We start from the raw sequence: 13,899 nt of genomic DNA, 5'->3' as shown, positions 1-13,899 counted from the left end.
TAAGTTCACCGTGGACTGGGAGGGCGAGTCCACGACGCTAGTTCGCCGAAGTGGAGCTGAAAATAGGCATCATCATTCATGGTATTATTGTGTTCTATGGCCGAGTATCAGGTTCGTTCGTGGGCCACCCAAGAAAATAAAAAAAAAAGAGAGAGGACTAAAAATGCTGCCAGCGGGAGGACTTTCATACTGGACCAGCAACGCAAGACCCTAACCTGACCGGAAGGAACCACAGGGTCTATGCCAATAACATCTACGTATCTCCTGTTACTGCTGAGTATATTACCTGCATCTTAAGTAGTTAGTTATCTCAGTGGTAATTCTTCACCCATCCCTACTGTAGATGATAATCAATTCTCAGATGCGCACTTCCTCTCTACGCCAGTGTTAAATTCTTTCCCACCCATCCGTATTTTCTTCCCCATCTTCCACGATTATATCATCGCCACAAATAAAAAAAAAATAAAAAGAAAAAGACTAGCCTTCAACCGAGAAGATCAGATCAGACCAGGAGTAAAGCCGAAGTACATCCTTTATTCGGCACTAGTGGCCTCCTGCCCTTAGTCAGGCTGGAACCCCGTACCAAAGGTTCCTCAGGCTCGCTCGGCCGTCTCGCAGAACCAGAACCACGAGTAGCCACGCGGATCACTGACTTCGCCCTGTCATTGTAATTTTGGAATTACCCTTTTTTGCATAACAATTCTAAATGGCAGTTTTCTATTTGACTTCTTCAACAAAGGGAACTTGACGACTCCATTCAGGGCCCCAATGGCCCCTCTCTGCCCTTTTCCCACCGGTCATCGTTCTAACCGACTAAATCCCTGACTGGTACGTGTCCCTGTCGTCAGCTGGATGGGCGGAGAGAAAGGATAAAAAAGAAAGTACAGATAAATAGAGCCGTTATTGGTAGTGCATCGGAGTTAAATAACAATTAGCTATATGATATTATATCTTGTATAAATGACAGGAAGTAACCATTCGCAATATTAATCAAAAATCCCCCCAAAGCAAATGGTAATTTAGGAAAATTAAAACAAAAGAAAATAAAAAGAAAACTAACGTACAGGGAAAAAATTAAAAAGATCAATTTGACTAATCGGAATTAGTCTGGTCCGGTCGCAGGAGGGCAAAGTCCCTTAGACTGGGGGGTTTGTTGCGTCTCCCCACCAATGACAAGGGCCAGAACCATCCCCGACTCCGTATTATCCTTCCATTCCTGACGCTAATCAAAGATGCATACATAGACTTTCCAGGGTTCCCGAACAAACAAGAAGAGGTAGACTGTCTACTTGTCAATTTGCTGAAGTTCCTACTTGGTAATATGACATACATGTCGTAATTTTCTATCTCGGTCCAGCTACAATGACATGACTGTTTCGAAGGTCAATGCAATATCGGCATATAAAACGTTGTTGACTATCTAAACGGTTGACGCATTATTCTTCGCAGAGACCCATTCTATACTTAACTTTCAATAGGCTAGTAACTATTCCCCGACAAGAAAGGGAAGTGGAAAAAATTACTACTGCCTCCTGTACCTGAACAGTGGACTAAGACAGAACAGATCAAGCAGCGCCGCGCGCCAGGACGCCTCGCTCGTGCGGCCATGCAAAAAACGATGACGATCCCTACCGAGAATGGTAAAGTGGCCCCTGGCCGCATCCCCAGAAGAGGCTTACGGACAAGCTTTTAGCCACGGTGTGATGGAATCCATGGACGGGGGGCTGAACTGAGCCATGATTGGGCCTATGGAAGGGTGGTGTGTGGTTATTTTCCTGACGCTAGTAGTAACGATACCGACATGGGATTAGATACAAGAGAGGAGAATGAGGGGCGGCAGCTCATTTTCCCTTTTTCTATTTTTTTTTTCTCTCTTTCTCTCACTCCTCATGACTTTCCCCTGGCCGAAGATGGATCGGAACCGTTGGAGAAGCGCGCTTCGCATATACTAACTATACACCATGTAAGATTGATTCGCGTAGTGGCGATGCGGGAATACGAGTCCCTTCTTTTTTGCCTCAGATCATACCCCGTTTCGGGCATCTTTGTCCGACTTGATTCGGCCGTAAGTTCTCAGTAGGTGCTTCGTGCGACTCGGAGTTGTGACAACCAGGGGCTGCGTGTGAGAGTGTCGGAGGTAAACTACAAAGTAGGTATGTATGTACTGTGGGGTGAGAAGAAAGGGCCGAGGGGTCCGGTTTATGGTGTGTTTTTTTTCACCCTTTAGCCTGATCTCTTTGTTCATCAAAAGCTTCCCTGTGCAATCTGGGACTGATGTGCGACACGTATCAATTGGTCCGTCCCTTTTTCTTTCCCAATCCACTAGCACTTTGTACCAAGCTTTCAAGCATCTCCTTTGAGGAGTGGTTAGATTCACGAGCATCCACATTCCACCCGCCAAACAACTCAACCCGACGTTCTGGAAAACAGAACACCGTAGTCCCACTCGGACCCGACCCGAAATAGCTTCGATTCCAATAGCACAGAAAAGAACTAGTCCTCCCCCCGGGGCCTTGCCAATAATAGGAAACTAGCAGCGACAGGCACGACAAAATTATCTCTTCATCACAAACGCCTCGTTGTCGCAGGTTTCGTCTATGAATAGAATGGAGCAGTTACATAGATGTGCAGTTGCCAGCAGTTCATCGTCGTCATTGATTCTTTCGGTACTATACGGTGTACAGTAAGCAGCATGATATCACCACCAACCATCATGACTTCATATCACCCAACAAACCCGAATCCTGCTTCATTGATTTAACAAGACATTGTAAATTTCTCCGGAACAGAAGGCAAAAAGAGGGTCGGCACACGGGGGATAAAAATTTTACCAATCAAGATGGAGATACTAGAATCAGAACAAACAGGCACCTAGATATCCATCCATCTATTCCATTCTCCCCTTCTTTCGGACCCCTCCCCCATCTCAGGCGATCCATAACGCTAAGCAAAAGTGCAAAAGTCTTAGCTTTGCGTATCTATCTCTGATCCGTCAATCAATCGTTTCCATGAACCCACCCCTTCTCACACACGCCCCCTTCAAGACGGACGGAGTTCCACACCCAAATCCAGCCTCTATGCATACGTGGACACATACGCCCGCCCCCCTCCAACACCAATCCGATTCGTCTACTTCTCGTCTAAGTGGCTTTTTCTTTTCCCTTTTCCTTTCTTGGGTTTTTTTTTATACTTTTTTGTTTCTTTGGCCCCCTTCCCCCCTTCTGAACCTCGCTTGGCAGTATCCTCCGACAAGACGTTTGACCCATTCATAAGTACGTACTGCAAAGCTTGGCGAGACCCTGATTTCTCATCCATCAACCCTTGACAGTTTTACTTACTGGCTGGAGGATTCATCTACGTATTGCTTATCCTACAGTTCATGAGTAGTTACTCACCTAGTACTTCATATGAAAAGCCAACCTATACTCGGATGGAAACTACTAACTAATATCAAACAACCCCATCCAAACCACACACACATACAAATCAGTACTAGTCTCCATCACCCACTTCTCCCAGGCAGAACAGATAAAAAGAAAAAATGAGGCACAGCAGCAACAACAAGAACAAGTAGTTAACTCCGTGACAAAGTACTAACTAACTATTATGGTATCTAATACGTAGTGTGGAACTCCGAACCGCAATTATGATCCATCATCCTACGCGTCAATTCGTCCCCAGGGATAACGTCAGGCCAGCCAGCAGTCAACAGAAAAGAAAAAAGAAAAGAGAAAGGTCCGATTCCAAGCGGTTGACGTGCCGAGAGAAGGGAAGCGGGGAGGGGCTGTGGGAGAGAGAGAGAGAGATGATGGGCCCTTTTTTTTTCACTGGTTTCCCACCCTGCATCATCGGAGATGATTGCTATTGGTCAGATAGAGGAAGGGAAATGTTGATGCCTACAATGGGTGGTGGGAAGCTTGCGCATCATGCTTGTCCGGCTTGTGGAGGAGATCGGAGGTCGGGGGTAATTGTGGGCTGTTAGGGCCGGTTGGATGGATGTACTTCCGCGTTGCGGGTGTTCAGATGGTTGGATACTTGTTCGTTACTGGGTTGGTTGTGGGTGGAAGGGGGAAGGAAGGGGAAAGTGTATCAGGTAGATGTTATGTGTGGTTTTGGGGGGATCATGCTATTTTGTTGTTGTTGTGAGGGTTGTAGTAGTTGTTATTGTTGATGTGTGGGTGGGTGGATTCTACTACGTACTGCTAGTCTGTTACTGCTTCTCTGCTCTGGAGATGCACGCTGACAGCAGCCACAGCGACGGCGGCTTAATTATCCGAGAAATTTGGCTGGCGTGTTCAAGGTAGAGCCAAGAATTGGGGTCACGGCTCACAGCTAGAGCAGTATCCAGTCGCATGCTAGCTAGAGAGTAATTCGGGTGTGATAATTGTGCAGTTTTGATGCATCAGTCCGTTCCTCCGTAGGTATTCCGTCTTCCGTCGGAGACAGGAAAGAGAAAGAGATAAGACCGGATTTACTTATAAGCATCGAGATCAGCGCCACCTTCTACGTATACTAGTGTAGTACGTAGATATCAGCCCAGCCAGGCACCATACTGCACGTACTGGAGCAAGAAAGAAATGAGGCAGTGGACGTGGCTGGACTAACGCAGCGCTATACGAGTCCCTACAGGAACCCAAGAGATTGGAAAATGCAGATGACAATAAAGCCACATCGAGTCAGAGAATTCGGATTGGATATACGGTACGCCACGCTGGCTATTGGCACTTACTACCATCAACTAGTTCCTGTAGTAGTTATCTAGGCGTACCGTACAGGAATCGATTGATTCTGGAGATCAGGGTCGCGCGCGCGGCCTATCTCCGAGGTTCTACCAATGACCTACAAGAGATGTTAACGACTAGTTCCCAAAGTAGTAAGCTTACGGTGCCGATACGAGGCAGATCCAATGACTCAGCTGCCGAGCCAACCGAAGAAGCCCTCAAATCGATGGCAGATCATCTGGCAGATTACGGGACGCGTCTGGTTGACGACGTAGAATTGCTTTGTAAGCGGCTTCTCCACTACCTAGATTAGGCTTGGCGAGGGTCCATCTTCAGGTGCTAGTAGACAGCTAGGCTAGTGATTATTTTCTGGTCCCCGATCGAGTAGATACACGCCGTTGAGAGAGGAGGGAGAAATAACCAAGAAGCGAGCATACGTATGCAGTGGCTTAATCGTGGTGGCTCCGTCAGTAGTTTGTTACTAGACGTTAATGTAGTTGCTTTTCAGTTAGTTAACCCCTCTTTAGGGGGGTCGCTAGGGCTGAAAGGAATGAATCCCAGGCTGCATTGCATTCATCCCAAGAATGAAGAGTCGTGAAGATCTCTTTCAGCGTAGGTGCCACTGTCTGCACCAGCCAGGGAACCACGCTGTCAATGCACTGGACCCTCATCCTCCTCTCTCTGCTCCTTGCTTTCCCCCTCAAGAGACGTAAACCACCCACTGTATGAAACGACCAATGTTTAGTCCTCCCTAGCTATTCTTATCCGTTCTCATGTTTCCAAGCCGAATCTGGCCCAGATCGGGGCATGTCAAACCTCGGACGTCGTCCGTAAAGTTAACTTTTATTTTTCCTCAACATGATAATTATTTATCCGCGGAGAAAATCAAAACAAAAAGCAAAGCGAGAAAAAAAGAAAAAGAGAACGAAAACGAAAAATAACAAAAACCAAAATGGAGCAAGAACCCTTTCTTTTTCTTCTCATGCCAAGTGTCAGTACCTTACTGTGGCTTGAGCCCTATGGACCCTTTCCCGGCTACACTAGACTCCCTTAGGTACTGCTCAGCGCAAGGTAGAACGACCGGTGCCAGAGACCAATGCAGGGATTTTCCAGTAGTAGCTGGGAAAGAGGGGTTATGTCTTGTTTTCTTATTATTAGCTTCGTTCTCGTATTTTCATTCTCTACTGTTTCTGGCATGGTCTACGATGGCTTTTTCTTTTTCTCTTTACTATACGTACTACTATTGTTCAACATCTTTTCCCGTTTGTCTTCTTGTCCCGCGGGCTGTGTCTGGGCTACTACGAAGATAACGATCTAGAATCGGCGTTATGTCTAAGCATCTTCTTTGCTTATTTTTGGACATTTTTTCTTTTTGTCCTCGTTTACATTGCAATTCCCGTCATCGGGGAACCGGACTCCCTTCTCACCGATCGAAATTCGATCAGACATTGAGCCCGGATATCCCGGCAATTGAAATCATACGCCTTTTCACCATTAAATCACCCACACTTACATCGAAGTGGGTTAGTTCGGAGGGTAGGCATACGTAGGCAACTTAAGGCAGAAATAAACAGACCAGAACAATCCAGGTGTGTGTGTGTGTGTGCGCCACTCTCACGCGCTCGCACACAATCAGAGACAAGGCTTGGATCTTAGATACGACGTATCTAAGAAAAGAAGAGACAGGGTCCTACTGCTACTTTAGTCTGGTAGATAGATAGCTAGCTAGCTCACTAGCTATCTTTAGTATACGTTTGTTATAGGTGATGTCTCAGAGCTCGCTTCGGACCAGCTGTTCATTGCAGCGAGCTCTTACTTAATACAAAGGGATTAAACAAAATGTAGGGTGGGATTGGAGTGAAACAGCGACTGCGGGAATCCCGGGTTGGCAGGGGAGTTGGTGGTGGTGGTGGTGGTGGTGGAGGGAGAATGATAAGGGGCGGTTCAGTCGGGTAGGGTCGGTCGGTCGCTTGATTGCTGCAGTACATAGTACATACAGCATATGCAACATCATTAGCAAAAACATAACCCCCCTGATTTTTGCAATATAACATTATGGAGAAAAAGAGAAAGAAAAAAAAACAATAGATCTTCGTAGTTCAGACTGAAGAATATTGTCTGGTTCGTTCCAACAACTACCGAATGTTGGTCCGGATCCTCAATGCCGCTGAGTAACAATAATATTGCCTGCCAAGCACAAGCACACAATCTCCTCGTCGAAAATCTCCAACCAGCGAGAAGATGTAGAGCGAGCGCCTGACCCTTGCGATCTTCAGGGTCCGGAAAGAAAGTTCGGAACCGCAGCTGGGCAAGCGTCGGCGGACCAAGGTAGCACTGAGTCCCGACTAAGCTCGCTACGGTAGTCGATATCCGAGGAGGAGGGGGGAAGTTGACCCATCCATCACGTCCAAGGGACAGGAACCGAGAAATGGGAATTTTTTAGAATGAGACAAGATTCACACCGAAGGGGGGGAAGATTGGATTGGGTGGATGGGGAGGGGGTAATCCGGTAACGGTATTGGATACCATGACGGGTAAATTACCCTTTTCGAGGCAGTAAGATTACTCCGGATACGCATATACTTTCTTCCCTTCTTATTTTTCTTGCCCTTCTCGGGGTCCATTCAACTTTAAAGAATGATTGGAGAAGAGAGAAAGGGTTGTTGTTGTTGGTGAGTGAGTGGGGTGGGGCTGTTATCAAGTAGCCTTCTTAGCTACACGCTAGTGAGGGTTGGGTTCATTCTGGTTTATCGTGCAGAAAGCAGGTGGAGTGGAAGGGGACTGATGGGATTGGTGTAGGGGGTGAGAGTCAGAGTCAGTTAGATCAAAAATATTGCTCGCTCGGATGTATCCAACAACTGTCTGTTCAGATTGCATATCATGATGATAGATTGTACAGTATAGAAGTGTAGTCGGAGTATCGAAGTGGTGTCACGCAGGATCCAACTGAACTCAAACTAACCCTAGCCGATATGGAATCCAATTGTCCATGCAAAGACGCCTTGTCTCTTCCGTCCAACAATACAACTAAACTCAACTACTTTTTTATCTAAACTACCCACCTCGGAGGTATATTCACAGTCCACATTTCCCACACCATTCACCTCACCACCACCACTAGCAAACGCCAGCTGCGTAAGCAGAGACGTCACTCAGTGGGGTCCGAGATTTGACATGCCGCGCGTAGAATTAGATTAGTCCTCAGATACGCATGAATTAGCCGGAGACTAATCTGTTTGAGGTCTAATCGCTTTCCCCCTCCGTTCTAGACTGTCGCCCGGTGGCTTGTTGGCTGAAGGTCCGGCTCAGCTATGCTTTTCAGGGCTCAATTCGATGCCACTATCTTCAGGCTAGAGAGTCAGAGAGAGAGAGTCAGAAAGAGAGGGGACGAAGGGTCAACACGAAGCAACTAGACTGGATCACCTGGTGTTAGACTGGGAACATACGTAAGCCACACAAACTACGGGGTAAAACGACCGCTTAGTTAGGGACCGATCAGGTGTCGAACCAAACACTAACCAAGATACCCTGTTTTCCTCCATCGATTCTAATCTACATCCATGACACGGTACACACCCACACCACACCCATACACAATCCATGCTGCCCATCCCATGGTACCTGATGACCCCAGAACGGCCACGATCGTACCGAAGATACAAGTTCATACCATGTATAGAGCCGATCTCATTGTTTACACCCCGTAATCACGTTGACTTCATGACCCTCCGTCTTGGATCATTTCCCTTGACACCTAGATACGTAGGTGCATACGAATGCTCCGGTGCCCAGTGGGGCCAAGCCTAGCGTCGCCGAGCAATTGCTTAGGGCTCTCCAACTAGACTAGTATAGATATGTAAAAGAACGAAGAAATTCAAGATGGAAGCGGGGATGCTCCTCCGTTAGCTATTGGGGCGGACCTCAATTAAGGGTTCCCTTAACTTTTTATTTCATTTTCTTTTCCATTTTTTCGCCTCATTTGCGTCCTGAACCGTGGCATCGAAATTTTTCTGCCTGTTGCTCCTACCAACTAGTGTGGCCTTCATCGGGGTTAACTCAAAACGAATCGGTGCAAGGCACACACACATCCCCGAAGAGGTCTACGTAGCGTCTTTTCATTCATTCAATCAGTCATCCCGTCAGAGATGATACGATGTCGTGATGAGGGCGTTTTGACGAAGACGAAGGGGGAGGAGGAGCCCGCGACGTTTCGGATTCCCTTTCCCCCCTTCGGCTTTCCTATCGACTTGACTACGTATGTGTATACGCACCTTCATTATGAACGGATTATTCCAGGCATAATCCCGTATGGCCAAGCACTTTCTTCGCCGTGGAACGGGGTTTACTTTCCTGCGTTGACTGATCTTGATCAGCGCCTTTCAGCGCCTTGTAAGTGCGGAGGTCTCGTGCTCGCGCCGCCTATGTTGCTGCCGCAGGCCTTACGCAGCCAACACTGGAGGAATTACTCCAACATATCAAGGCTAAGTAACTAAACCACGGCGGCGCGGCTTGCAGAGAAGATCATTCCTTCTCGGTCGTAGTGGACGTACGAGTAAATGCTGCTGGACATATGCGTGACAGGATCAGACTGTCGTCTAGCAAAGTATAACGGGCGCCACCCCTCAGCGAGTCAGGCTTGTAGGCTAGTAAGCAGCCACGGGGCAGGACCCTTGAATTTGGGTGCTTTCGGGGGGCGGCTACTGCTGCTACTGCTGCTTGAGACTGATCACGTATGCCGAAATGAAGGCGCTTTGCATGAGCGTTGGTTGGTTCATGTGGTCAAGGGGATACGTTTGCAGGTGGGAAATGGGCTGATTGTATTCGTACTATGGCTCTTGGCTGGCTTGGCCTCTTGCAGCAGGTCCCAGGCAGGGTCTGAGGTTTGTTCTGCTGGGTGTTGGACCCTCGTTTGATACGACTGGACTACTTGTTTGGGATTGAAGACAACTGTGGTTGTTCAAGCACTGCTTGCATCGTGTTGAACGCTGTTGTGCAATTATCAGAGAGAGAACTCTGGCCCCACGACGACGCACTTACGTGTCTTTTTGCATTGGAGGATGATGATGAATGCCCAATCAACGCACCTTGGTAGGCGCTCAGCCAGCCTAAGTCAGGCGAAGATGACATGTATATGCTTGTGGATTTGACAATGTGCATGTTTCACCTATGGTCAGAAACAACCACGAACTTGCAGTATCGAGTCTATGATTACTTGTTAGTTGCCTTAACTGATAATCAATTACTGTCCTGTGTGCTTGAAAGCTGACGTTTGCCTTTAGAGGTCTTGTCATAGTGAGACATCACGAGCGATTCGCTGGGTGCTAACCGGTTCCCTCGATGTCGACATCGCCCCAGCACCGCCCTCAGCTTACCCTCCATCTCATTCAGACCAATGAATGCGCGCTGAAGTTCATCCTCCTGTCGCTAGCCCATTCAGTGATACACAAGATACCGATATTGTTCGAAGTCAAGCCTTGAGGCACAGGTGTCTCAGACTTGGCATTGTGCCCTAGATGGGATTACTGTTGAGACATTTGTTCCCTCATGGAGAAGGACTTTGTGCTCTTGTGGCAACCAAAGCTTGCAAATGAAGAGGTGCAACAGTCTCTTGAGGCTTTAGCACAGGGAGACTTAAATAAGTGTCGAGGTGGTTGACCTGGTTACGCTTGCAGTATAGAACAATGGAGCTATCTGACCCGATTTGAGGAAATCAGAATGGACTGGTACAGATGTGCGACACAGATGTTATGCCCAAGCCGATGAGTGACAAACACATCCTTACGGACAAAGCCACTGCGACAGGACTACTACAGAGAATGAGAAAACTATCAATTGATTGTTGAGTGTTCGACTTCATACCTGTAAGTCTACTATAAACGTGACGCCTGCCAATACAGACCTGCGGTGGTCGGGTTGAACGTTCCGCTAATATCTCCCAGCCAGCAGATACTGCCCTCAAGAGATAGAATACATTCCTGGGAATTCAATTCCAGTTGGCCTTGGATGATCTCATATCGATATGTGGCGAGCCTATCCCTGTCCGGCAAGCAACCGGGCTGGAATGTTCAAGGCCCCTGGAATGCGAGATGGTCAACCCCTACCATTTAGGGTCTATGCTACTGTCTCATTTCGATCGGGCCTGGATAACTGAGTAAAACAATGGCAGCTATGCTTTTATCCAATGGGGGTATCACGAAATGGAACTTCGGACTAGTTGGTGTTTCCGTGCGATAGCGGTGGTGGTATCAACTTAGCCTGAGAGGACTAGTTACCTCCTAGTAGAAAGCAAACTTCCAGAATTTGAGAAATAAGTGGCGTGCAAAATCCAATTCATGGCTGGATCTTATCTTGAGACGCGATCTTGCAAAACGCGAGGTATTCCCCCCGCGACATCTATCCAGCCCTTCCATTCCGCACGTCGGGAAAGTCTCATCGCACAGGGGGTCCGGGGCAACGGCGAGGAGTATATCTAGGCTCGATTGTCTCGTCAAACTTTCAAATCAAATTTCACCTCAAACTTACTCCTCAAAACACCTGACTCGTTCCCATAGCCCTTTCGTACTTCTACTCTTGAGTTTTATACCACATCGCACTGCCCTCTCACAACACCATGCACACCAAGACGCCATCAGTGACCTGCATGGTCCTCACATTCCTCACCTTCTCTTCTCTCACCCTCGCATATCCTGTATCTACATCGAAGAAGGACGTTGTATCGAGAGCGGTGAGTTCGAGATCTCCTGACCCGGTAAGTATTCTTGTCTGTATACTCACACCCACCAAATTTAGCTGACTCTCTCGCCCCAGCGAATGATCCCTCAAGCCGATACCCCGGACGACGAGAACAGCGATCTTATCGACACCCTCTTCGACTCTATCGGACTCCATGACTTGACCAAGCTCAACCACTGGAAGTCAGACAATGAGCCCGATAAGTCTGATCAGCCTGATGTCATTGATGACAGCAACAGCCCTACAAAGACCGTGACCAGCCAAAACAACGATGTCGATCAAGATGATGACAAGGCGACGGATAATGGGAAGGATAGCAATAAGGTTGCAGATGACTCGACCTCCCAAGACTACGAGAAATACTCTGACAACAGTAAGAACAGTAAGGGTAACACCCTTCCGAACCCTGCATCGGACGCTTCAGGGTTCGCGAAGGCCTTGATGCAGAAGATACAGGACGCTGTCAAGGATGCTCTGGATAGCAGCGACGAGCACACGCTTCACTGAGCTATACTGAGAGTATCCTTCTATCTCATTTTGTCTCGACTCTTATGAGATTGTAATGTTTGGTTGGCGGGTGTTTTGTTTGTCTCGACGTCTCTCCTATACTTCTGTTTTTGTGAAAAAGTATTCAGCGGCGTGTCACGATTGACGAAGTCCAATGGCAAGGGGAAGCTATATAATGAGTTAGTACCTGAAGTAGTAGAAAATTGACTTGGTGATCCTAGAATCTCTCGGTCTCCGTATATCTATTTGATTCTCCGTTCTTGGTGGATTTAACTTCCGTCCGTCGGTCTACGAGCTTAACTCCAGCTAAATCCGGGAAGGACCCCTCGGCCTCCATGATTAATACCGCGGCCGATCCACAGAACTCATCGAATCTAATCGTAACTCTCAATGACAATCAGCGGGTCTCGTATCCATTTGTGAGACAAGAGCGACAATCCAGGACGATGTCCGAGGAAATCCGAATATTGGTGTTGAGGTGGGGGAAAGCAGAGATAAAAGCCCCTCATCGACCCTCTTCATTGCGGGCTGCAACCCCGACCCAAACTCAAGCTTAAATACCATCCATCATCACCTCTTATTCTTCAAGAGCTACACATCTTAATCTCCAATCGAACACCACAAACCGCCCAATCGCCACTACACATCCAGCAAAATGCCTTCTCTCAACGGACGCGAAGTCGGCCACACCGGCTACGGAACCATGAGTATGTTGGAAAACAATCAACCCCGCAGTCACCATGATTCTTTTTCGCAGCTGACGATAATGTCATCAAATCAAAGGAATGACCTGGGTCCCTCAGCCTCCCTCGGACGAGCAATGCTTCGAAACCCTGAACACCACTCTCAAGCTCGGTGCCAACTTCTGGAACGCCGGCGAGCTCTACGGCACACCCGATTACAACTCGTGCCACCTCCTGAACAAATACTTCACCAAGTACCCCGAAAACGCCGACAAGGTCGTCCTGAGTATCAAGGGTGGCTTGAAGCGTGGAGAGCTTACCCCCGATAGCTCCGAGGCCAACATCCGCCGGAGTGTGGACGAGTGTCTGCGCGTGCTGGACGGAAAGAAGAAGATCGATATCTTCGAATGCGCTAGACAGGATCCCAACGTGCCGGTGGAGCAGCAAGTGACTGTCCTGGCGCAATATGTCAAGGAGGGAAAGATTGGAGGTATTGGGTTGAGTGAGGTGGATGCAGAGACTATTCGCAGAGCGTACGTTGTTGCTACACACATTCATTTACTTGCAGAAGCTGGATACACGGAAACAAAAAGGAATAGCAGCTGACGAGATCACGCAGTCACAAGGTCCACCCGATCGCAGCGGTAGAGGTTGAATTGTCCCTCTTTGACACCACAATCCTCAACAATGACGTCGCTAAGGTTTGCGCTGAGCTCAACATCCCCGTTGTGGCTTACTCGCCTTTGGGCCGCGGTGTGTTGGCCGGTGCGTTCACCAGTGTGACCGATATCCCTGAGGGCGATTTCCGCAGAACGCTACCCAAGTTCCAGGAGGAAGCCATGAAGGAAAACATCAAGCTGGTCAATGAGGTCAAGGCCCTGGCCACGCGTAAGGGTGTGGCTCCTGTACAGATCGCCCTGGCTTGGATCCTCACTCTCAGCGGCAAGCCGGGAATGCCCACCATTATTCCCATCCCCGGTGGTACGACGGTTAACAAGGTTACTCAGAACCTGGAGGGAGTCCCTCGCCTTAGTGATGCTGAGATGGACGAGCTTAAGGGCATTTTGGAACGGATCCAGGTGGTCGGAAGTCGCTACTAAGCTACGGTTGTACGGTCTTAATAGGGCGTGTGCTTTGGCGATTTCTTGATAATGAATATGATATCATTGCTATATATATGTATAGTATAGGAGAGATAATAAGATCCTGAATAAGCCAGAATTGTCAGCTTGTGTTGACGTGGCAGCAATGGAAAG

General features: G+C 48.1%; 2 protein-coding genes across 2 annotated transcripts; both read left to right on the top strand.

Moving 5' to 3' along the window:
- Window positions 1–11,331: 11,331 nt before the first annotated feature.
- Window positions 11,332–11,960, top strand: AtWU_08930 (uncharacterized protein; the record flags this gene model as incomplete). Its single annotated transcript, XM_035504038.1, has 2 exons — window positions 11,332–11,469; window positions 11,529–11,960. The coding sequence occupies 2 exons, from the start codon at window positions 11,332–11,334 to the stop codon at window positions 11,958–11,960; spliced, it is 570 nt and encodes a 189-aa protein (XP_035359931.1).
- A 655-nt stretch (window positions 11,961–12,615) lies between these two features.
- Window positions 12,616–13,743, top strand: AtWU_08929 (aldo/keto reductase family protein; the record flags this gene model as incomplete). The annotated part of the gene is made up of 3 exons (XM_035504037.1): window positions 12,616–12,667; window positions 12,744–13,176; window positions 13,263–13,743. 3 exons carry the CDS (start codon window positions 12,616–12,618, stop codon window positions 13,741–13,743), a joined length of 966 nt encoding a protein of 321 aa, XP_035359930.1.
- Between the last annotated feature and the right edge of the window lie 156 nt (window positions 13,744–13,899).

This window comes from Aspergillus tubingensis (assembly GCF_013340325.1).
Source record: "Aspergillus tubingensis WU-2223L DNA, scaffold_9, whole genome shotgun sequence".
Taxonomy (NCBI): Eukaryota; Fungi; Ascomycota; class Eurotiomycetes; order Eurotiales; family Aspergillaceae; genus Aspergillus; species Aspergillus tubingensis.
This window is presented reverse-complemented; position numbering and strand designations above follow the sequence as displayed.